The sequence below is a fragment of the Phytophthora cinnamomi genome (assembly GCF_018691715.1).
Source record: "Phytophthora cinnamomi strain GKB4 chromosome Unknown Contig64, whole genome shotgun sequence".
NCBI lineage: Eukaryota > Oomycota > Peronosporomycetes > Peronosporales > Peronosporaceae > Phytophthora > Phytophthora cinnamomi.
In genome coordinates, this window is record NW_027150997.1 from 191,549 (window position 1) to 213,035 (window position 21,487).

The 21,487-nt window shown below is 53.2% G+C and overlaps 7 protein-coding genes across 7 annotated transcripts; 2 read left to right on the forward strand and 5 right to left on the reverse strand.

Moving 5' to 3' along the window:
• Nucleotides 1-568: 568 nt before the first annotated feature.
• On the reverse strand, nucleotides 569-1,141 carry IUM83_19364 (putative secreted RxLR effector protein; the record flags this gene model as incomplete). Its single annotated transcript, XM_067944411.1, has 2 exons — nucleotides 569-630; nucleotides 706-1,141. The coding sequence occupies 2 exons, from the start codon at nucleotides 1,139-1,141 to the stop codon at nucleotides 569-571; spliced, it is 498 nt and encodes a 165-aa protein (XP_067786804.1).
• Nucleotides 1,142-2,416: 1,275 nt separating this feature from the next.
• On the reverse strand, nucleotides 2,417-5,797 carry IUM83_19365 (CTLH/CRA C-terminal to LisH motif domain; the record flags this gene model as incomplete). The annotated part of the gene is made up of 3 exons (XM_067944412.1): nucleotides 2,417-2,526; nucleotides 2,605-2,694; nucleotides 3,631-5,797. The coding sequence occupies 3 exons, from the start codon at nucleotides 5,795-5,797 to the stop codon at nucleotides 2,417-2,419; spliced, it is 2,367 nt and encodes a 788-aa protein (XP_067786803.1).
• Nucleotides 5,798-8,248: 2,451 nt separating this feature from the next.
• Nucleotides 8,249-8,503, forward strand: IUM83_19366 (uncharacterized protein; the record flags this gene model as incomplete). The annotated part of the gene is made up of 1 exon (XM_067944413.1): nucleotides 8,249-8,503. The coding sequence occupies one exon, from the start codon at nucleotides 8,249-8,251 to the stop codon at nucleotides 8,501-8,503; it is 255 nt and encodes an 84-aa protein (XP_067786795.1).
• Nucleotides 8,504-11,452: 2,949 nt separating this feature from the next.
• IUM83_19367 (putative ATP-dependent RNA helicase SUPV3L1) lies at nucleotides 11,453-11,755 on the reverse strand (the record flags this gene model as incomplete). Its single annotated transcript, XM_067944414.1, has 1 exon — nucleotides 11,453-11,755. One exon carries the CDS (start codon nucleotides 11,753-11,755, stop codon nucleotides 11,453-11,455), a length of 303 nt encoding a protein of 100 aa, XP_067786805.1.
• A 126-nt stretch (nucleotides 11,756-11,881) lies between these two features.
• IUM83_19368 (uncharacterized protein) lies at nucleotides 11,882-13,612 on the reverse strand (the record flags this gene model as incomplete). Its single annotated transcript, XM_067944415.1, has 5 exons — nucleotides 11,882-11,912; nucleotides 12,016-12,075; nucleotides 12,278-12,941; nucleotides 13,056-13,460; nucleotides 13,588-13,612. The coding sequence occupies 5 exons, from the start codon at nucleotides 13,610-13,612 to the stop codon at nucleotides 11,882-11,884; spliced, it is 1,185 nt and encodes a 394-aa protein (XP_067786797.1).
• Nucleotides 13,613-14,760: 1,148 nt separating this feature from the next.
• On the reverse strand, nucleotides 14,761-16,785 carry IUM83_19369 (Inositol polyphosphate 5-phosphatase; the record flags this gene model as incomplete). Its single annotated transcript, XM_067944416.1, has 1 exon — nucleotides 14,761-16,785. The coding sequence occupies one exon, from the start codon at nucleotides 16,783-16,785 to the stop codon at nucleotides 14,761-14,763; it is 2,025 nt and encodes a 674-aa protein (XP_067786796.1).
• A 2,445-nt stretch (nucleotides 16,786-19,230) lies between these two features.
• Nucleotides 19,231-20,226, forward strand: IUM83_19370 (putative uracil phosphoribosyltransferase; the record flags this gene model as incomplete). The annotated part of the gene is made up of 1 exon (XM_067944417.1): nucleotides 19,231-20,226. The coding sequence occupies one exon, from the start codon at nucleotides 19,231-19,233 to the stop codon at nucleotides 20,224-20,226; it is 996 nt and encodes a 331-aa protein (XP_067786782.1).
• Nucleotides 20,227-21,487: the final 1,261 nt, after the last annotated feature.

Here is a 21,487-nt window from a genome sequence, read left to right on the forward strand (position 1 = left end):
ATGTAGTACGCACTAGAGCTGCTGCGGTACTACGTTTCTATAGTTAATTACAATTATTTGGCGAATTGTGGATGCCTTCGGGTTCCAAATTTTCGAAACCAAATTTTGATAACTAGAAGTGCTGTGGTTAAGTTGGGGTTATCCAGCTCATTTCGCCGCTATCTATTGGCATGCGTTCGAACTGAGTATTGTCAAGCCCTTGTTACCTAAAGTTTGGAACACACAGCAGAACTTGCCATCCCCTCATGGATGTAATTAACTCGGAACAAATTCAGCAATCCCCAAATTAGTGAAGTCTCACTATTGTCGAAACGTTATTGTCGAAAGTAACTTACTTGCACAATTTTAGGTAAAAAGTGAACTTTTAAAACGCTTATACGTTAGGCAATTCGCAACCACCAAATTTTCTTTTATTCTTTGGCTGCGATGGGCCTGGACCATCAAGGAGCACAAGAATGACATTGAAGCGATTCCTGCCGGAATCGCACCACTGTTGTCGAAAATTGGACCGAGACGAAAGGGGTTCAGTATATTGTGCAGTTAACCGAGGGCTATATTTGATTAAGGATTAGCCACTACCATAGATCTCGTCGCGGTTTATGTAGGCAACCGCTGGAATCCAGCCAACGACTGCGAGGAAAGCCAACCAACCAGCCGAGACTTTTAAAATTTTACGCCAATTCCAAGGTTTCTTCGCAACCTCACCTACAGCTTTCTCGATGCTCTTCACGTCATTTTGAGTCAGTTTGCCCTTGGCGACGTAACTGACAGCCTTCTGGAGGCTCTTCCCCTCGGCCGCCGTGAACTTGGTATCAGCAATCTCACTCGCTACCTTCTGCAGGTTCTTGGTCTCTGTATCGGACAGCTTTGTTGCCATCTGACCACGGTTAAGTGTCGATGACTTGACTCGAAATAATGCCTTCAGCCGATTGGGAAAGAAGACGCCCCGTTCTTCCTTCTCACCGTCACCTTCATTTTTGTTAGCCCTGAGATAGCGAACCATCTTTTCCCCATGGGCGCCCTTGTCGATATTTCCAGAACGGTGGATCCAGACGCTTTCCTTCTCAGCGCCGACAAGGCAGGTGGTGCTGGAGACGATTGTGGCCACTGATACCAGTAGCAGGAAGAAGCTGACGCGCATTCTTGAGGCACTTCTTGTGTCTTGAGGAAGTTGTTGGATTGGTCAAGCCAGTTGATTCGGAAATGAGGTAGCCCTCCTGGACCTGGTCAGAATCAACGTATATTGCTGTGTCCCATAGCCTATGCATTGATAATGTACTTTTTTCTAAATCCATCCAGTTCAAACATTGTCCTTTCACGTGAGAAAAGCAAACTTGTGACCCACAAGTTGTCGGTCGTCTGAATACAGTTCGACCAGTCCTTAAGGTACAAGCCCCACGGCAAATCGCAAAGTCTCTGACTTCTCTACAGCTGTTGTCCCTCTCACTGGTTGTCCTTCCTACAGCTGCTGTAAGTCGTGGCTACGAAGCCGGGGACATTCCGATCCATTTGATAACAAATTACTACTAGTATTTGCGTGTTCTGTCTATGAATGACCACGTCACGTGAGTTAGCGTGGTGTCGTATGATCGATCACGTACATGTACACGTTGTGTACTCCGCCAACATGTTTGTAAATTTCACTAGACACTAACTCGCTGCAAATGCTGTTTGTAAATGCGCTTGGTTGTTTGCCGTAAAAATTGTATTACGTGCAATCTAAACCTCAGTTACCATTACCCCCGCCGATGATGTCGGAGCCATATATATTCTATACCCAAATCGTTGCACTTTCGAAGCTGAGTCGCACGTTTTGATCGAGAAATATTGGCAATGTATGAATCGTGAGAGATTGACCGCGGTCGCGCTCAGGGTGCACTCTAAAGCCACATTTATCGAGTTTCTCTATCTTCTCTACCTGCGACTACGGTTGTATTATATTTTTCCCGTTTTAATGGAATGTAATACAGGTGTCCCCGCTGAATCTGCAAAGGTGGGACCAAAAAAAACTGCGAGGTTACAATATCTGCACAGGTTGCGCATAGACGTTAATGTACTGCTTTTATAGACGCTAATGTACTGCATTTTAATGTTACGGATCGACATAAGCTGAGTTGCGCTAGATACGATGCCAGAATGCATCCAGCAGTTCCTGATAGTGGCCGGAGTTACAGCATTCCAAGCCTGTGACGCCCAACTTAAGGCTGTGTAGATTGAGATCTTCTCCTGCGGCAGCCCTACTATATACCGATCAATGCTATCCTCGACCTTAATGCGCGTGAAGTGACTCTTGATGCACGCAATGATGCCCTGATCTAAGATACAATGTTCATTGTGGGCCTTTCATTTTCTACCGATCTAGCAACTCGATGTTTCCCGCAGAGACGTTTCATTTTCCCGCAATGATCTTACTAATTCAGTACGTCTCACCTGACAGCTGTGGCAAATCTTGCGCACTGGCAGACTCCCGCACACTCTGTGTTCGCGGTAGATAGCCGATGGCAGTTGCAGATTCAGCGGGGACACCTGTATAATATCCATTTACAGAGCTGCAGCTATAGTTTACCTGACACTCCCAGATTGAACGCACCATAGCTTACCTACGTTGTTGGCTCCCAAGTTCACCAAATAAAACATCCACAGCCTCAACGATAAAACTGTCGCTTCGAATGTGAGCGTCGTACCACGTCTTCTCTGTTGGAGTGATGGACCTCACAGATGAATTAGAACTGAGGAGGGCAGTATGTCATTGACATGTACGAATGTAGGAGCTTGAGCGTAGAGAAGACGGTAGAAAAGAAGATTTGTGTCGGAAGCTTCTGTGACAAGCCTAACTTCAACGCAGCCTCCAGCGATTATAACGACGAGAGCAGTCCTCGCTATCATCTTGCCATCACATTCTCGCCAACCTCATCAACCAAGAAGCGGTACACGCTCAACGCCAGAGCTACTACCTCTGCACGCGAGAACTCTAAAGCGTGGCCTTAGGATCACCAGCACCCAGGCACTTCATCGACACCTCGTCAAGGCCTGCGGCTGAGTGTAGCAAAGTGGCTTCATAGTCAACGCAGGTGTGAGCTAGTGTGTGCAGTAGCTCTTGGCCGTTGGGACCTTGTTAAGATATGACGCAGCTCACCCAGCGTCGACCCAGCTTTCCTCAAGACTTGGACAACAAGCTTTTGCAAGGCTTCAAACACGATTTCATCTTCCGATCTCATTGTATCCATGGCTACCAACCGTAGCTTGGTCTTTGCAGGCAGATTCTGTTGTAATGGGACGCGGCGGATTCATCGTTTCTCGTGGTCTTGATTTACGTATAGTCCTTACCTACTTCAAATACATAGCTAGATACTGGTCGCTTCCAGTCCGTCCAATTCCGTCACTCATCGTCGTCATCGTCGTCCTCTAATCGGTCATCCGGCTCACTTTGTGACTGAGACGAAGATGAATCATCCGAACTTGAAGATACAGAAGCTCGCCGTCGACGCGACGAGGGTTTGCATTTGCCATTACTTGTGGTTGCGATGCTTTCTGGATGTACACGGCAACCCTGGTGCAAGCACTCTTTCTGCAGACTTCCCAGGTCCTTCATGAATGCTTCAAGAGCCGACACTCGTGGTGGTGTCTTACCAGACTCGTCGCTCAGTAGCAAGCTGTTTAGTTGGTCTGCTATTGACTCGCGAAACTCAGGCGTCAGGAGTTTAAGTGCGCGACTCGTCGCAGGTATGCTTTCGCGTTGATCGTACAGAAGAAGGCTCATAGCGAGCGCAACGTCGTCGGTGCCATCACGCTTTTTGTGCGCTCCGTTACCGACACGCTGCCGTTTGCGCGTCCCGTTTTCTGCAAGCTCGGACGAAGGCCCAAACACTTGTCGTGCGAACTCAATTGCTGACTCCGGATTCCATCCGTTTGGAGGCGTTGCTGCGCCATTGGGTGCCAACGAGGGATCAGCTTTCGCGTCGGTATCGTGGATCAAAATATCAATGACGCAAAGGATTCGGCAGTACAGCATGAGCTTTCGAAAGCGCCAGGAGCGAGAACCTGCCCCATTCTTCATGAGTTCTGTTGCATGTTGCTCGAGCACGACAAGCGCTTGTGCTGTCCTAAAGCACTGAATGTGCTCCCGCACTTCGTGACGTAAGCTTAGAGACTCGCGCATCTGCTGTTTCTGGGGGGGATACAAGCTTGGTTGCGCCTCTTCAAATTCTATGTCGTCGATTTTAGTTTCATCCTCCATGTCTTCAACACTGCTGACACCCAATGTCACAGTACTGGCTTCAGCTTCATCATCATGGTCCATATCCATAGCATCTGACGACAGTCGTGGTCGCTTTGTCGTCGTGAGAGCTGATTCGAAAGCCTTGTACGCACTCTCGTAACCATAATGCAAGAAGAAATCTTGCACCAACTCGTTCATCGCAATTTCGTCCTTGCAGTCAGACTGTTCAATCTCCCTGGAAGGGACATTCTCGCTGCGTCTCTCGCGCTCTGCAAGCAGTGCCTGCTGACGGTCCTTCTGTATCTGCTGCTCGAACTCCGCCAAATTAAACTGGAACTCATCAGGTTCAAATACTGTATGCACGCATTCGCCAGCTCCATGAAGGCTCACAGATGCGAACAGTGCCTTCTCTTCTTCGTGGCGCCTGTCGATATCTTCCATCTCAACGTCGTCAATTCTGTCTAGTCGGACGCCCACGCCGCTGTCTTCGTCTTCCTCTACTGCCGCCCCATCCTCACCGTCTTCCTCTCCACTCTCGTCTCCATCTTCTTCCTCCTCGCTCACTTCTTCATCCGACTCTTCAACTTCACCAAAATCGTCCAGATCGTACACATCTCTAGCCGCCAGCATGCCCATCAGCTTCCCATTCAACGTGAAAAAGAACGTATTCGTATCCAACAGCACCCCACACCCGACCACATCTCCCGCCCCGTATCGTTCACACTGCAAGAACTCTCGGCCATGAGAGACCACGCGCCCCGTTTTGCCCACGTAGGCGAGCGAGTTGACCGCCTCGCCTAAATCTCGGTGCAAAACTGCAGGGTGCGTCTTCTCCCTCTTCTTCAGCTCTGCTTCCTCCTCCTCCTCTTCAGAAGAAGACCCAGAGCCCGCACTGGGCGTCACGTCTGGCAGAATCCTCTGCATCAGCTGCTTCACTGCTCGCCGAGACATGGCGGCCTCCATGAAGCCGCTGGCCCTGGAAAAAAGAGAAAAGGAGCTGGAATTCTTGCCTAAAGCTGCAAATTTCTGCTCGGCGTCGTCCAAAAGGAAGCCCACTGCAATTTTGTGGTTGAATTTCCTCCTCTCGTTGCTGCGGCGCAGGCGGCGGCGGTCGATGCGGGAGCGCATCTGCTGCATGGTTCTGGAATTTAGAGAATTTAGAGAAAAATTAAAATTCACAGGTACTCCGCCGCCCGCGAGGCTCGGGATCTGCACGTCCTCGAGGTCCATGGCCTGCAGCTCGGCGCGGCGTCTCCAGTCTCTGGCCGTCGTGGCGGCGGCGTCGCGGTCCTGCGCGGCGTGGCGCTGTAACGCCGCCGAGGAGCTACGCGAGGAATTAGCAGTATTAGTTCTCGCAGGTAGCGAATTAGCCGCTAATTCGTCGGTCGCCGTGGCCAAAATCTGAGTCTCGAAGTAGAACACGCGCAGCTTCTGCGCGCGCGCGCCCGCGGCCGCCGCGCGCCTGGAGCGGAAGCACGCGGCGTCGGCGTCGTGGCTGGCGCGCCCCACGTACTCGGCGGTGCGGCGGTCGGCGTGCAGGCGGCCCTCGAAGGCCACGCAGCGCGGGTCCAGCGCCATGATCTGATTCCGCGGCGGTTTATTCTTCAATATGGCTGTGAGAGAGTGCGAAGGTTCTTGAACAGGGTGGATTGTTCTTGTAGAGGGATGATGGCTGTTATTGGTTAGCTGGAGGTGGTATGTTCGTCCAATTAGACTAGTGGAGAAGGTGTTAGGAACTGGGCTTAACGGTTGTCATGTTAAATAACAGGACGGACGGACGCAAAAAAAAAAATATGTGGATCTGTTTTTGCTGTTTTATTTATTTTCGCCGCCAAGTTTACACTTGGTTGCTGTGTTTACTTTTTTGCCTAGTGGTAAAATGTATCGACGCGGAAGGTGGTGTCGGGCTGGACGAGACGAGTTTGGTGGAAAGTGGGAGGGCTGTGGACGCCCGTGAATAGGGGCTTGGAAGGGCAGTATTCTGTGGAACAACTTCAACAACTGGATAGTTATGTGAAGATTTTGAGCTGGTGGAGGGTAATAGCTGCGTGTGTGCTCACACCGCTGCCCAGTTTGACCTTAAGTTTGTTAAAAGAGGTGCTGCCGCTAGCTCCGCTCGACGCAGATATGTACGAGAATTGTGTCTTCATCTTTCGATGGTGGGCAGTGCTGGCTTTCATTAAATGTGGGTATACTCGCCCAAGGCGTTCCTCGGCTGAGAATGAGCATCGGACACATCCTATTGCTTGCCCTTTTGGCGCCTACTGATTGTGTTCCCACTGCCGTTAAGACTACTCTTCGCTGCTGCAGTACCAGGCGTCGCTACGCTCGGTGCATCCATTATTTGGATTTCTCGTCCACGAGTGCGAGGTGATCCGTCTCTTTGGATACAATGGTAGCGTTCTTCACGATCTTCTAACAGCACTTGACACACCTGGCGCTACGTTGGGCGGGCCGTACGGATTTCCATCTTGTTGGGGAGAGCGACAAAAACTTCGGAGGGAGGGCTTGAACTGTGCGCAGGATGTCATTTTCCTGATACGGGGTTGGAAAGCGCCACACGAACGCCCAAGTGATAAATGTCGAGGCAGACACACACACAGCGATATCTTGGCCGCCTTCTTATGAGTGTACTCGGAGTTATTGTCGGTGAGCCCCAGCGCGTGCTTTTCCGCCACCAGGAACATGTACTAGTAGGTCATGATGGTGTGAGAGAGCATCGAGCGGAGGAACGTCGTGGCGTGGATCTCCCAACGGCAGACAATCGAGACCCCATAAGGTCAGAATCGTCGGCAGCGGAGTCAACACGATGACGGCGATCACCCGGTAGATACTGGATTTCTGCTGATATTCGTGGAATGCGCAGAGTTTCTCGATGGAGTAGCGATCCAGATACTGATGCTCCATCTTGATCTCGTGTCGATGCTCGAACCAGTGTTTGATGCGCTACAACGGAGACCACTTCATCTTGCTCGACTCTCGTGATGTGGAAGTGCTCAAGTGATCGCAGGTAGGACCTCCGTCGGACAGGAGCCGACAAATATACACCCGTCAGCAAATGCAAATATGCCGCGGTTGTCGATCCCCGCTCAGACCTTCGTCTTATTACCAACCCAACGATAGCAGCGGCTCAAGTATATGCATCTGTGTCGCCCTTGGTGTGTTGAGGGAAACGCGTGTCCGTCCACCCATGTTTTTTGTTCATAAACCTCGTACGACCAACTGGTAGGTGCCCCCGTTCTTCGTAGGCTATGCTATTTTTTATCGTTCAAAGCGCTTTGACGGTCTGGTACATGCGAGCCATGACAAAACACGACTGCGGCGCCCTCGAGCAAAATTGTCTGAGTAAGGCGGAGAAGAACTGCGATTTCAGACCGTTGACGGCTATGTTGGATGCGAAATTGACGAACAGTATCAACGGAGGCGCTATATAGCGGTCTAATCGAGTTCATGATCCTTATCTAGGCAAGGGCAACGCCCAATTGGCTTGCTACGAGAGTCACGTGATAACCAGCATCGAGCACCCGAGTCACTAGGTGATAAAACCAAGCAGACGAAGTGGAGGTGTGCACAGCAGCTTCTTGAGCAAGTACCATACTCTCCCTGCGAACACGCTTTTGCTAGGCGTAAGAAAACTGAGGTGATGACCACCAACTCTCGGTATGGTCAGTCTGGAAACGAGCTTCTCGTTCGCAATCTTTCCATGAATGCAACACAGCCTGCATGGACTCTGGTCGAGCTTTTGCGCTGCTGCGTTGGCGAAGGAGAGTTAGCTATATAGCCCGCACACACGAAGTAGTCCAGGTCTTGAGCATGAATGGGGAGGACGACTTTCTTGCCACCCGAGGATTCCAGCGGTCTATTCACTCGCCTTCAACGTAAAGGTCCTTCCCCAACACGGACTCTTCGGGACACTCGCCTCTCGGCGGATACCCGAAGTTTTTCCATAGGTGTCGGTGGATGACTCGTCAGGACTTCACTCTTCAAGTCTCCGAGGAAAACGCACGTCTCCGCAATCAGCCACGAGCCATGGCGCAGCATGATGCCGACCAACCTTCTCGCTGCTCGCAGAATCGCAGAAGCGCGTCCATGAGCGCGCTCAAGTCCGAGCGATTCGTTCGAACGGGCTCGAACGTCGTCTTCCAGGACGAGGAATTCCAGCGCCGCACGCGCGAGAAGATCTTGCTGCTGGTCAAAGAGGTCTCGGGCGCCAACACCGCCAACAACGCGCTGATCGCCCAGAAAGTGATCAAGTACCGCAAGCTGACCACGCAATGCGTCTGAGGCAAGAGGCGGAGTTCCAGACGCAGGAATCGCGCTGAGTAGATGAGTGTTGTCGCAGTTTCCCCTCCGTGTTGTTATGATGAATGCAGTATAAGGAGTAGGATATATGTGCTGGGTTCTTTCATGAGTTGTCTATCGGCTTTTGTCTGGTTAGGCAGTTAATCACTCAATTCCTCGCCGCCAAAGAGACTAAAACGCAGATCGATAAGCTTCCGGAGTCATCGCCACCAGGGGAGTGGGGGTTCTGGAGACCGTGTCCGTACCAACAAAGATAGTCGCAACGCAAGGATTCGTAGTCTTTAAGCGCCAACTTGATCGGATGCACGATGACTCGCGCGAGCGTGTTCAACCTGTGCAGTCGCTTTGGGATCATGTTGTCAGTGTCGCCGAAGAACAAATTCACGTAAATTGCTGCTCCGCGAATGCCACCAACACACGCAAAGGATTTTGCGACGTACACGACCGCGAGCGATCTTGGTTTCCAGCTTATCATCAAATTCAGCAATCAACACTGACCCACCGGCCACTAGACGTGTCGAGTTGCCACCCAAATCGTAACAGGTAAACAAAACTTGGTTTCTTCTAAGCATAATGTCTTGAGTGTGGTATTACACTCATTTAGCGACGAAAATTGTTGCCAATGGGCCACCACATTCCGCTGTTAGAGCGTCTTCCACTGAACGCTCCATCGGAAGGGTGGGCTGCCAGCTGGGCTTTCTGGGTTCGTGTGGGCATGATGATATTCTGGGCTGGTAGTTGCCAAATCGAGTTGTTTGTCCCGGAGCAGAATTAGTAGGCTCTTCATCGCAACTTTCGTCGTCAGCTGGGGACGGACATCGCTGAAGCCGTGGATGTGGGGTTTCCGGCGCCGTTCATAACTGAGAACTCTACAAATTCCGGAATAAAGTCCTTCATCTGGTGCTGTAAAGCGTTTTGCTCCGAATTTCCAGATCGATAGCAGAACTACACATTGGTATTCTTGAGGCAAAATTCGTACAACACTCGGCAGAAGGGATAGATCCGGTAAGCACCAAATTGACGGTGACACTATCCTGGAAATTTTTATGATGCCGCCAAAAAGGCGAGTTCTGAGAAGTTGGCAGCGAGCCAATAACGAGACGCATTGCCGCTGGAACGTAAATCGCCACGACTTTTTCTATCATTGCTCATCTCGGTCTGTACGTCGACCTCGAGGTCCTTCTATCTGCCTACTCTGTTCATCGGGGTAGACCTTGTGGATTTACTCCTGAAGTTCCGCCCCGAATGAGACTGTGGTCGAAATGCTACATGAGCGATATCATGCGGAGCACCCCGGAATGAACACTAAACAATTGTCAAAACGTGGCGACCTGGCGACGGTGCTTATGGGACCCAAGTGGGGCCGTTAGACGGGGTACGGCTATGGGCAACTCCCCACACCTCATCTCCGAGCAGATCAACAAACAATTGCAAACTTTAGAAGCATCAGGCATGTTCTGCGCAGTGAATCAGTCTGCCAACGCAAGGGTCTTCACTTTATATCGTGGGCGTTTCGACGCACTTCCGATGTGCCAGCCCTACATCGGCGTCCGGTCACATTGCCAGTGGAAGTTCAAGTGGTAAAAGCTTTCGAGAGCACAGCGAATCGACCGACTTAGTTCTCCACGGCTTACAGTTACTTTTCTACTGCGAGTACCTAGTGCTGGTTGAGTACGTTGAGCGTGTCGATCGTACCGTTCGTGTTCATGACCTACCGTGCTCGAGCATATGCCGAATGTGGTGTATTATCCTGACGGCGCTGGCACGTGGGGAACGACCGCAGTGACCAATCTACTCGTGTTTTCGATCCTGGAGGTTGGATCGCTCGTTATTGTTCATCTTTGATTGCGGCACAAGTTCGCCTTTTCCGCCACTGCGTCAGCTCGCGTTCATGTTGGAGACGCAATTTTTACAGTACAAGCAACTCTATTTTCACTAAAAACGCTTTGCTCTTCAGCACCAACTCGTCTGCATTCCCGTTTCGTGGACGAATTACTGAAATGTAGCTGTTGAAGCCTAGTAACGTATTGCATGTGTCTTTTACGTGTGGTATTGATTTTACCTTTCAGTTTGAGCGGCTGAAACGCTAGCATCTAGGAGAATATGGTATCCCCTGTTCAGTATGAAGTTGTGCCTTTGCACGGAACAGCACTGAATATTACGTTGAGTTTACAAACTGCGGTTTGAAAACTGCTCGCGATTGTAGTTAATACGAGCAAAATTTGGGACAACGTCAAACAAAAATATGCTTGCGAACCCAAGTACGAATCGCGATTTAACCCCTTGCACCATGATCGATGCAACCAATTGACTACAAGTACTATGACATTGCAGGAGGTCGAGAACTCTTTCAACATCAAAGAGAAATGACGCAATCTTGTCATCCCAGCAACTAACGCCTACCAAGTAGACGGAGGTTTCGGTCGTCACTTCTTACTGCAGGTTCACTCCGGGCGTGGCAGCAGCCGCAAACACCGTTGCGTACTGCGCTGTAGCATGTTCGGCCAGGATGGCGTGTTCGCGGACAATGGCAGCGAGCACTTCGTGGCGTGTGACGAACCCGCGTTGGGCCTCCATTTCCCGGAGCTAGCGCTCCATCATGGCACCGAAGAGCAGCTCCTCATCAACTTGAGTTCCAGCGATCACCGGCGGTGCAGATGCATGCACTAGTCGCTGACGGGCGGCAGGATCGGCCACCGGATTCAAGGCGGGGTAAGTTCGCGTACATCTTGAGCTTATCGAGCGAAATTGACGAGTGGAGGTATGGAGGTTGCTACCTTCAACACCGTCAGACTGGGACAACGAAAATGGCAGTCACCACGCACCTGCCGATACCGAGACAAGGCGAAGTCGTCGTTTCTTGCATAACTGGACGATGGAAAAGCGGTGATTGATTAGACCGTTAACGATCATCGTTGCACTTGACTGCAGTCACGGTTGGCTCGTTGCCGGGGTGATGACCGCAGCGATGGTGACCGGATACTCCGCCGCAGCGTGCTCCGTCAAGATGGCGTGCTCGCGGATCACCGCCGCGAAAACCTCTTGACGCGTCACCGTTCCTCGCTGAGCTTCAGCTTCGCGCAGTTGGCGCTCCATCCGGGCGCAGAACAGCAACTCGTCGTCGAGCGGCGTTCCGGCTAGAATCGGCGGCGCGCCAGCGTGCATCAACCGTTGTCGTGCATCAGGGTCGACAACTGGAGGCAGCGAGCGGTACGTTCTCGAGTACAGGAACATCCTGAAAGTGGGTCTTGAAATTGATCTTGATCTTGCTTGAGCGGCTCCAAGCGAATCGATAAATGAAGGCGATGGAGGTTTAGTTCGCAGACCTGGGACAACAAGCGTCAGCCACGACACACAAGATCAGCCACCACGGTCCGCTGACTCCTTGAGCCTAACACCCACAAGAACGAAACAAACATTGTGAGTTCCACATTCCGTCCAGCAATACCGTTCGTGTGATCTTTCGTGTAGTATATTTCTACTAGGTACTTAACGTCGCTACTGTGTGGCTTCGCCCGCGTGCTCGACTGCCTCCACTGCCCTTCACCACGTCGCTGCGAGGAGCCCAACACATACAAAATCAAAATAGAAGTCCACGCGCCAGCCACGCCAGTCGACAGCTCCCCACTTTCCAAGTCAATGCAGGACACGGCAAAAAAAAAATTCTCGAGAACTCGATGCCAACTCCACTCACTTGAACCGATTACAGCCGACAACCCACTGGTGACGCGTAGAGATTAGCTTAGCTTAGCTTACACCACGCCCCCGCTGGGTTGCCGCCCCAGCAGCGAGTGGTTCTTGCGCTGCTCGCTATAGCTCGGGTACACGGCGTCGCTGTCGTTGCTGTTGGTCCGGTTGAGTCCGCTGGTGGTGGAGGGCGCGGCCAGCGGCACGTTGCTCACCTGCTGCTGGTAGCCCGTGGGCTTGGGCGCCGCGTTCTGGCCGCCGTACACGTTGGCGTACGGCTGCTGCGTGTTCTGCGGGGTCGTGTAGGCCTGGCCCGTGTTGGGGTTGAACTGCTGCGACGGCGTGGGGGCCTGTCCGTAGGCCTGCTGGGCCGAATTCAGCCCGAAGCCGCCGGCCGACTCGGTGCGCACGAACTGCGTGTTATGAGCCCCGTACTGGCCGTTGTGGGCATCAGCTTCCATGCTCTGCTGCATGGCGACGGCCAGGTCGCGCTCGTACTCCTTGCGGAAGTAGCGGATTTTTTCGGCGCGGCCGGCCGAGCTCAAATATCCGGTGATGGACAGGATAATCACCGACGCCAGACACACCCAGAAGCTGTAGCCGTAGAACCAGCAGTGCCACTTGGTGTTGTTGGCCTTGCAGCTCGTGTACGCCGAGTTGATCGTGTCGATGTTGTACAGCGTCTGCTGCAGCAGCGCGCCCCAGATCACGAGCGACACGGCCAGTAATAGTGCTGTTTGGCATACGGATAAAGGGAAAAATCAGGGGGGGGAAATCCGTCAGTCTCTAAACCCGTGTCAGGTTAGATGAAAAAAGAAATCATAAAAAAAATAAATAACACACGTACACCCGGCGAGCGTGCAAAAAGACACCACGCGCTCCATGTACCCGGCCGAGGGGTTGTACACGGCGCCGATGGACGTGAGCAGCCCCACCACCGACACGGCGGCGCCCGTGGCCGTCGTGGCCTGCACCGACTTCATGCGTTTGCCGCACAGCACCTTGTGGAAGTCCGCCCCGTCGCCCAGCATGTAGTTGGGCGTGGTGTAATTATCCACGCAAAAATCCGAGTATTGCAACACCGTGGCGGACGCGTAGAACGGCGACTCGAGCGAGTTGGTCGAGTAGAAGGCGAAGAGCCCGTAGCCCTGGTACACGTTGTTGCCGTTCCGCCGGTAGTGCTGCTGGAACCAGGCCGGGTACACCATGGCGTAGAAGGCCGTGCCCACGGACACGAGCGACAGGAACACCGCTGCAATTCAACGTCCAAAATAACGCTTTAGTTAGTTGCCGAGTTGCCGAGGAGTTGTTGCCAACTGGTTAGGCTAGTGCTAACGGGCGGTTATGACAGTGCTAAACTCTCTTTTCTCGCGACGTACTGAGGAGGGTGTTTTTCAGAATCATGGCGGCGGAGTGCGGGGCGTCGAAGGGGGGAGAGCACAAGCCAAGCCGAGCCGCCGAGTGGGTGTCTTAGCCTGCAGGAAGTCGCGCGGCGCTCGAGCTCGAGGTGCGTGCGACGCCACTACAGGAGAAGTAAGTGACCCGTGGAGAGAGCGGAGCACTGTTGCCGAAATTTAGAGAAATTGGCGGCGGATTCTCTAAACAGGTGACTTGAACTGAGTATGATTTTGGTAAAGTTAGAGATTGCAGAGCAGACTGCCAAACTGACTGGATTTCGCCCACCCGTCAAGAGACCGGCCTTTAGGGGTGGGAACAGCCGCGCAATTCACAAATCACGCTTGATACAAAGTGATTGATATCAAAAGTGGGTGCTATGGCCGAACCTCTCCACCCGATAGTATACATGTTTGTATGTGGTTCACTAGTCAGCACCGTGTTTGGGGAATAAGCACAAATCTTTTGGTCAGTACTGTCCTACACCCACTCTGATCGCTTCGTGCTGACGGTAAAGACCACCGCCTGGTCAAGGCGAAAAGCCCGCTCTGCGTCTCGCCTGATCTCCATCGCTCGGTCGCTGAGCTCACAAAGTGCAATCTGAGGCGATGCGATGCAAATGCAAGAGCACAACACTCGTCGCCATCTTGTCGGAGGCGAGTCGCCACACGCACTTCAGTATCATTTCGAGTGTTGACCCCGAAACGTGCCAGCTTTGATTCTTGATTGAGGACAGGACAAACTAGATTTTGAGGCGAGTCCAACGTCCATAGACCGACCTCACACCTACATTTGTCTCACATGTCAGCACCACGAGCAATGCCCGACAAGCGGGAGCGCAGCTGGCTGGCTGAACGGGGTACACTGCAGGCGCGAAGGCTCCATTGTTTGAGGCTCCGCTGGTCGAGTGTAGCGCCCTGACTCAAACATTTTTGAGCTGTTCGAGTATCACCTCTCACTTTCTGTCCGCAGCATACACCATCGAGTCGTTTAGTGCGGCTTTACAGGAAGATAATCAGTCTGACTCTCTAAAGTTCAGAAGTGTAGCCATGTTCCGACCCCACTTCAACGTCAAGCGCATTGTTGCCATTGAAAATGAGTCATCCGAGTGTGTCGCTCTACCTGATAGCGATATGTTGTTTGCTGTTGTAGCTGTTCTATCGCTGCACCGACCAGAGGAAGGTGCAGGTCACGGGGCTGTGGTCGCTGCCGCGGAGGTCGTCGTTGACCGACCGGTAGTTGTCCCGCACGGCTTCGGGGCTGAAGCTGCTGGTGCCTCGACTCGCGTCGGAGCACGCGGCCTGTTCTACTTTGAGGCAGTCCTCCCACGGGGTCTGTGTGCGTGAACAGTAAAGGATGCGGTCGCACCATCCGGGCACGCGCTCGCGCAGCCGCCCTCCCTTGTAGAACGGCTCTCGGTACGTGGTCTGGTAAACATGTTGCGCCCAGCGAGTATCCTTCCCCATTCCAGTGGTGGAGCCGCTCAGCGGCAGTCGAGAGCGACACGCCACCTTCTTGTACGTCGGGTAGAACGTGGGCCACTTGGCAGGCTCGTGGAAGGCTTTCAGACCGGGAACATGCTCCAGGTCGTCGGCCATGCTGTCGTAGTGGTCGTGCAGCTCTTGTAGTCGCCCGGCGCTCAGTAAGTGCAGCACTTCGTCGCCGTCCAGCGACTGGATGCGGTAGTTGAAGTCGCCCATCCAGATCACGTGGTCGCTGCAAGTCGCGAGGGTCGAGTCTCCGTCTTTGATTAGAGCTAGAGACCGAGGCAGCTCGCGAGCAAGTGTGTCCAGCTGACGTCGTCGGCGCTCGATCCGGTTCGCTTCAAGGTGGCAATTCACGAACGTGAGCGTCTGCGGATCCCCCGCGACTCGAATCGTGACTGCGATTCCTCCTTTCGAGCCCGTGAACTTGTGTGATCCTGCTGCTACAGCCTCGATTCGACCGTGGAGGTGACTCGCGTAGTAAACGGAGAGTCCCGTTGACTTTCGTCGGATGAACGCGTGGTCGCCGTGCCCTCGGATCTCTCTCTCCTTTTGCTCTTTACCCCACCACGAGTTGTTAGTTGCGGTATCTGCTACATCCAATGTCTGGTTGGGAGTTGAGTGAGGAGCAGGAGGGACCTCTTCGCCGCATGAAAAACTCGCGTAGGGGCTGTTGATGCTGTACGCGCTGGTAGATTTCGGACTGCACATACTGCAAGCCACTTCACTGCCACAGAAACTCGTAAGACCCAAAGAACTATCAAAATCCGACGACTCGTACGTTCGAAGGTGACGGCACTCCTCTCGACTTCGACTTCGTAGCCACCGCCGCTTTGACGTCAATACCAGTCGTCGGTAGTTTTTCTCGGTAGACGGTGGCGTTCCCGGTACCGGTTGTTGTTTAAGTCGTGCGAGAACCGCAGCATGCAAATGCTTGGTGACCTTCTCTTGTGTGCCAACCACGTAGACATCGTACCCCAAGGGCAGAAGCGCTTTCAGTTCCTCAGCAGCCAGATCATCACCGATGTATTGTCCGCGTCGGCGGTGCGCGAACGGGTCTTCTGCTGCCATGTTCCACGTGGCAATGAATATCCGCAGCGGGATCTTGGGCGGTGGTGGACGAGGGGATGGCGGGGGCCCAGGACACGTCTCGGGTGTCAAAGCGAAAATCATGTTGTCGTCGAAGTCGTCGTCTCCACAAACGGGTTCTTCTGGTGTTTTGGCCGTCTTAGCTGCGTCATTTTCAGCTGCGTTGTTATCTACGATTGCGTTGTCCACTGCTGGTTCATCGCTAGTCAAGTTATTCTCACTCTCAGCGCGTTCGACTACAGTCTTAAACTCCACCGGTTTAACTGCAACGATCTTGTTACTGGTCCTAAGCGGGTGTTCTTGAAACCAAGGTACCGGCGCTTGGTTTGATTTCGAGTCGAGACTTTCACGCAATTCCTCGTTGTGGGATCTCTCGATCTCGTCTTCGATCGCTTCCTCGCTCGCCTCCTCGATGTTCAAGCTGGCGATGCTCTCGGTCTCGAACTGGTTGCTGTCGATGCTCTCGATGCTTCCCTGCTGCCGGATGTATTCCTCCCACTCCGCCTCCGCGTCGCTGTCGTCGAACGGGATATCATTGCACCAGCCTTTCGACGGCTTTGAGGTCGCAGGATCATATCGGCCCAAGTGCAGTCCAAGCAGCGACGGCATCTCGCTGCACAGCAAACGTCGATCGGAATATGCCGGCACAAAGCGAGAGTGGCTGTCGCTTTTAAACCTTCATCCCATGGCCATCCACTAGCCCAGCGGGCAGCAACGGACGGGGAATCCTCCCCGCCCTATTCAAAGAACCGCGACTCGAACAGCGGTGACTTTGCCATCACTCTGTAAGACACCGAACAATGAAGAGGAAGATAGAGCACCACACGATCCCACAAGACTGGCCAAAGCTGCAAATATACGTTGAGCATGGCATGGGACGCCGCTGCGCCTCCATCTAATTTGACTTGACTCCACTGAAACCTCTGAGGCATCGCATGCCTTACGCTGCAGCTTCGGTCCATCCTTACGTTGAGCATTGAGCATTAATTTGGCAGCGTACCACGATAAACGATAACCGCAAACGCCCGGGCCTGCGTTTGGCTGTTCGACTTAACGCAAAGTATGTCATGGAGTAGCATTCGAAGCCATTTCCCGAGTGATCTCGCGCCTGCTTCCGACCCGCAGCAACTCGTCATCATATCATAGTCGTCGACTAGAATCTTCCCACGAAGGCCTTGCGGTGTCCTGGAATTTCTCGCGTGGAAGCCTCGAGGGTCTCGTCACTTCAACAACTTTCCAGTCTCGGATAAGTTCAAAGACGTTTGCAATGTGGAGTCAGCGGAGACGGCATGTGGTTGTCGAGCTGCGCACCTGAGACGGAGACGCCGATGAGGGATACGTACGGGTTTAACGTGCGCCTAGCACCAACGCGAACGCGACTTGGAGCACGCCTGCACGCGTCCATGCCCCGGATCCTGCTGGCATGTAAGCTTTGCAAGTGCAGAAATGTCAACAGCTCGAGCAAAGATCCACCACTCGCGCTTTATCAACGCTGAACTGCATTTCTTCATCTACAAGCGCCTGACCATCGCTGCTAACAACTTTGGAGCCGCGGGGCCATCTGACCACCACAGTGTTTCTGGAGCGCGCTCTTTCTCCTCAAACCATTCGTCGTCGTTGTAAGAGAGTGGCGAGTACCCGCTGCGAAGGAGCTGGAGCTCGTCCCAACGAGCTAACATATCGTCAGACACAGCTCAAACCAGCTTTGGATTCGTGCTTGCACGCAAGCTTCTCGTTACTGTTGGTGGCACGAACTGCTCTCTCCAGTTCGGACTATCCTGGAATTTTCGAGACGCACGAACGCCACCACCAACACCATCAAGGCCCAGTCCTGTGCAACTAACCAGTTGCTCACGACGACCACCAAAGGGGTTCGGAGCTTCGACTCCGGGGGTTCGTGGATGCACTCTACTCGCGTATTACTCGCGTGTCCGCGTGGCACTGACCGCGTGGAACTATCGCGAAAGTCCCGGCGCCATGGTCGGACATCCGAAACCAAGTCTGAAACGAACCACGCTCCTGGAGATCATCTGAATCAAGCCACCCCCCGACCGCTACTAGGTAGGTATACCATCACTGCAAGCACTCTCTCGGATGACACAGAGAGAATCACCAACAACCTGGCACTTGACGAGTAACCAACCAACCAACCACCTCGGGATGTTCCCGCGCGAACAGGAAGCCGCGCTCCAAGACGGACTGCGAGGCATTCCTCCCCCACCGCATCTACCCAGACTGCAGAGCCACTCGAGTGGCTTAGGCCGACCAGGGTACAATGAAAACCTCAGCCGAGACAATTCAAGTCGCAGTCATGAGTCCCTGACACCTGCAAATACGAGTCCAGACCGACAGCGTTATGGTTCGCTGCATGATCGACTCAGAGGTAGGTCGGTCAAGGAAGAAGCAGGGATGTCACTACGCCCGACACTGCCTAGTGTGGCGACGTTGTTGTCGCCTCACGAGCTTCCAAGTCTTCGACCTCAGCTTGAAACTACATTTGATGCAAGGGAGAACCAGCCACACCATGGACTCCCAGAACTTTTGCAAGAGCGACCTCGAGCCTTGACGTTTCCGCAAGCCCTCACTCCGACGTATCCCGTGTCTTCAGCCCCATCGCCGACGGTAGTTTCAACAAGTTTGGCGCCAGGACTGTCGGGGTTGTCAGCTTTTGCAGACCCACATCTCTTAGCGATGCAAGGCCGCCGGTTAGTCGTGTCACCAAGTCACCGCAGTCGCTGGTCACCCTACGGATCAGCACCGATCGCTGTAGGTGAGCCACATCAACCGTATGCAATGCCTTGGGATGAACCCGAGTTTGATGCAGCCCCGAACCATCGACGACGAAGGACGAGTCCGAGACGAAGACTCGCAGCGTCGAAGGCGCAAGCTCGAGCACTGCAAATGGCGATGCACGGAGGACACGCTGGCGGTCTCGGTCGCTTTGAAAACGATTCAGCAGTGTACACATCGCGTGAAGCTCCCTTCGTGCAGCCCCCTCCAATGCCACCGATCGGGGTTTCGTTGTCGATGGCTTTGCGTCCGCCTTCGCCTCACATGGACGAGATTGACAGCAGTCCAAGCAAGAAAAACTCGCGATACTTGCGAGAAATGGACCGGCGTACGATTCTGGCGCGTCTTGATCGCGGAGAGAAGCAGTCGGCGCTTGCCAAGGAGTTTCGAGTCACGCGCGCAGCAATTTGCAACCTGAACAAACACCGGGATCTGGTATTATCGCGCCAGCACGAAGACCCACTCGCCAAGCATCCGAAGAAGGCCAAGCACAGGCAAGACTCGGAAGATGAAGAGGACGTCGAAGTATCGATCCGGAGTGGTTCGAACCGAGTTTCTCTACTGCTGTCGGAGGATTCTCATCAACCGGCCGTGCGAACGGTGGCGTTGCAGCCAGCGGAGCGCCTCATTCCGCTGCTATTGAGTCGCGACACGACCGACGCTGCCTTCCGCCGCTATTGCGACCGCCTCATGACTATGGTCGTGGAAGAAGTCCTCGCTTGGGCGCACTCGGAAGCTCGCAACAATATTCCAGCGTCCGGTAAACTTCCTACTCCGTGCGGAGTGTCCATCGCACCAGGGGGTTCGCCCATGCTCTCTGTCTTCCAAGCACTTGAACCAGAGCTCCCGACTGGCCACATCAAGCTCAGCCTGCCACAAATTGGTTCTCCGGTTGCAGTCGTGCTGGACCTCCCTGCCTTGGTGGCATCGCACAGCGTTTGCCTGTTCTACGCCTTCACCGATGCCGTGGGTGGGGTGCGGGTGGCCAAAAGCATCCGTGAATTGCTCAACCGAGGAGCGGTAGAAGAGCTGCTATGTCTGGTAACGCTGGCCGTGTCAGCGCTCACTGTCGATGAATTACAGCGAGCTCACCCGAGCATGCGCATTGCTGCCGCCCACGTCGAAAGCCGAGAGGACATCGACGACTGGATTCAATGCAGCCGTGGGCTTGAAAATCAAAATCAAAATGTCACCGGCGAGATATTGAGATCGACCTCGCGCCTGGAATTGCTGGCCAACCGAGTAGCCGACATCTACTGAATAAGTGCAAGCACCACGCATCGGCGCTTGCTTGATCCGGCGAATACACGAAAATCGCCGCCGCGTACCGTAAAGATTCCACTTTGTAAAAAAAAACTCAATTCAATGAATTTGGTCGTCAGACATCCGTTTCGAGCTGGCTCAGTACCTAGCGAGTCGACTGACACCTCGGCAGCGCGGAATTAGACTTTGGACACACCACTCGATGACTGAGACGTTGCACACGTGATTGCAATGGAAAGCCTGGCATTCGGCAGCGTAAGCCGTGTGGGACATTGCGTGGGCACGAATCGATAAATAGCGGGCCGTTAAATGAAACTTCTCGAATTTCTGGATTGAACTGAAACATGGGATCGTGCAGTGCAGTCCGTCGCTCGAGGCATACTATCAGCATACCGGGAAGGCAAACCAACGGACCTTGAACTAGATCTTATGGTGCATATCCGATATTCGACACCTCCATCTTATCAGCACCTTTTCAACATTCTGCTGCATTGAAAATCCACACCCGCACGCGAGAAACGGAACTCGGCCAAAGGTTCCAAACACGCCACCATCTAGTGGTTGTTGTTCACGACCGCGCCACCAATGTGCGCGTGTTAATTGCTCGTCTGACGAGAATTCGGATAGCGCCGCTCGTTATTGACTAAATGAGACCGGATTTCTGGACAGGCTTCCTAGGAAGGGGTCTGCTAGCAGGGTGCCATCATCTTGCGTATCCCTAAAATTGGCTTGCACTAGCACCGCGCCCAGAGCACAAGAACGAGAAAAGGTCCGAGTCCGGACGGACGGAGACCAGGAGTTTCAATACGTTTCGAGTATCTCACGCATGAGACTTCAGGGATGTAGGTGTCGCACCAGGTCATCCACGATATTGCGAGTGAATCTGTACGTACGTGGCGAAGTTTAGACCAACGCATCGTTGTGGTACATGCAACGGGGCGAAAGAGGCAAACTTGGCTTTGGTAAGACACAGCATGTCCTCGGTTCTTTTCTTTGCCGCCGCAAACTCACACACGCGCAATTCCAGGGCAGCGTGAGCTTCAACGTTAACCCAGGAACGCAACACCCCCAGCACCGTTCCGCTTAATCACTCCGCCGAAACTCCTGCATCCTCGCCACACACTCCTTGTATGCCTTGACAGGTTCCAGAAACTCACACGAAAAAACGCTATGGCAGAAACTGCCTCCTCTCGCCACTTTTCCTGTCCCGGACGAGGCTTCGATGCTGCTTCATTCAATTTTCTTCCGCCTGTCAGCA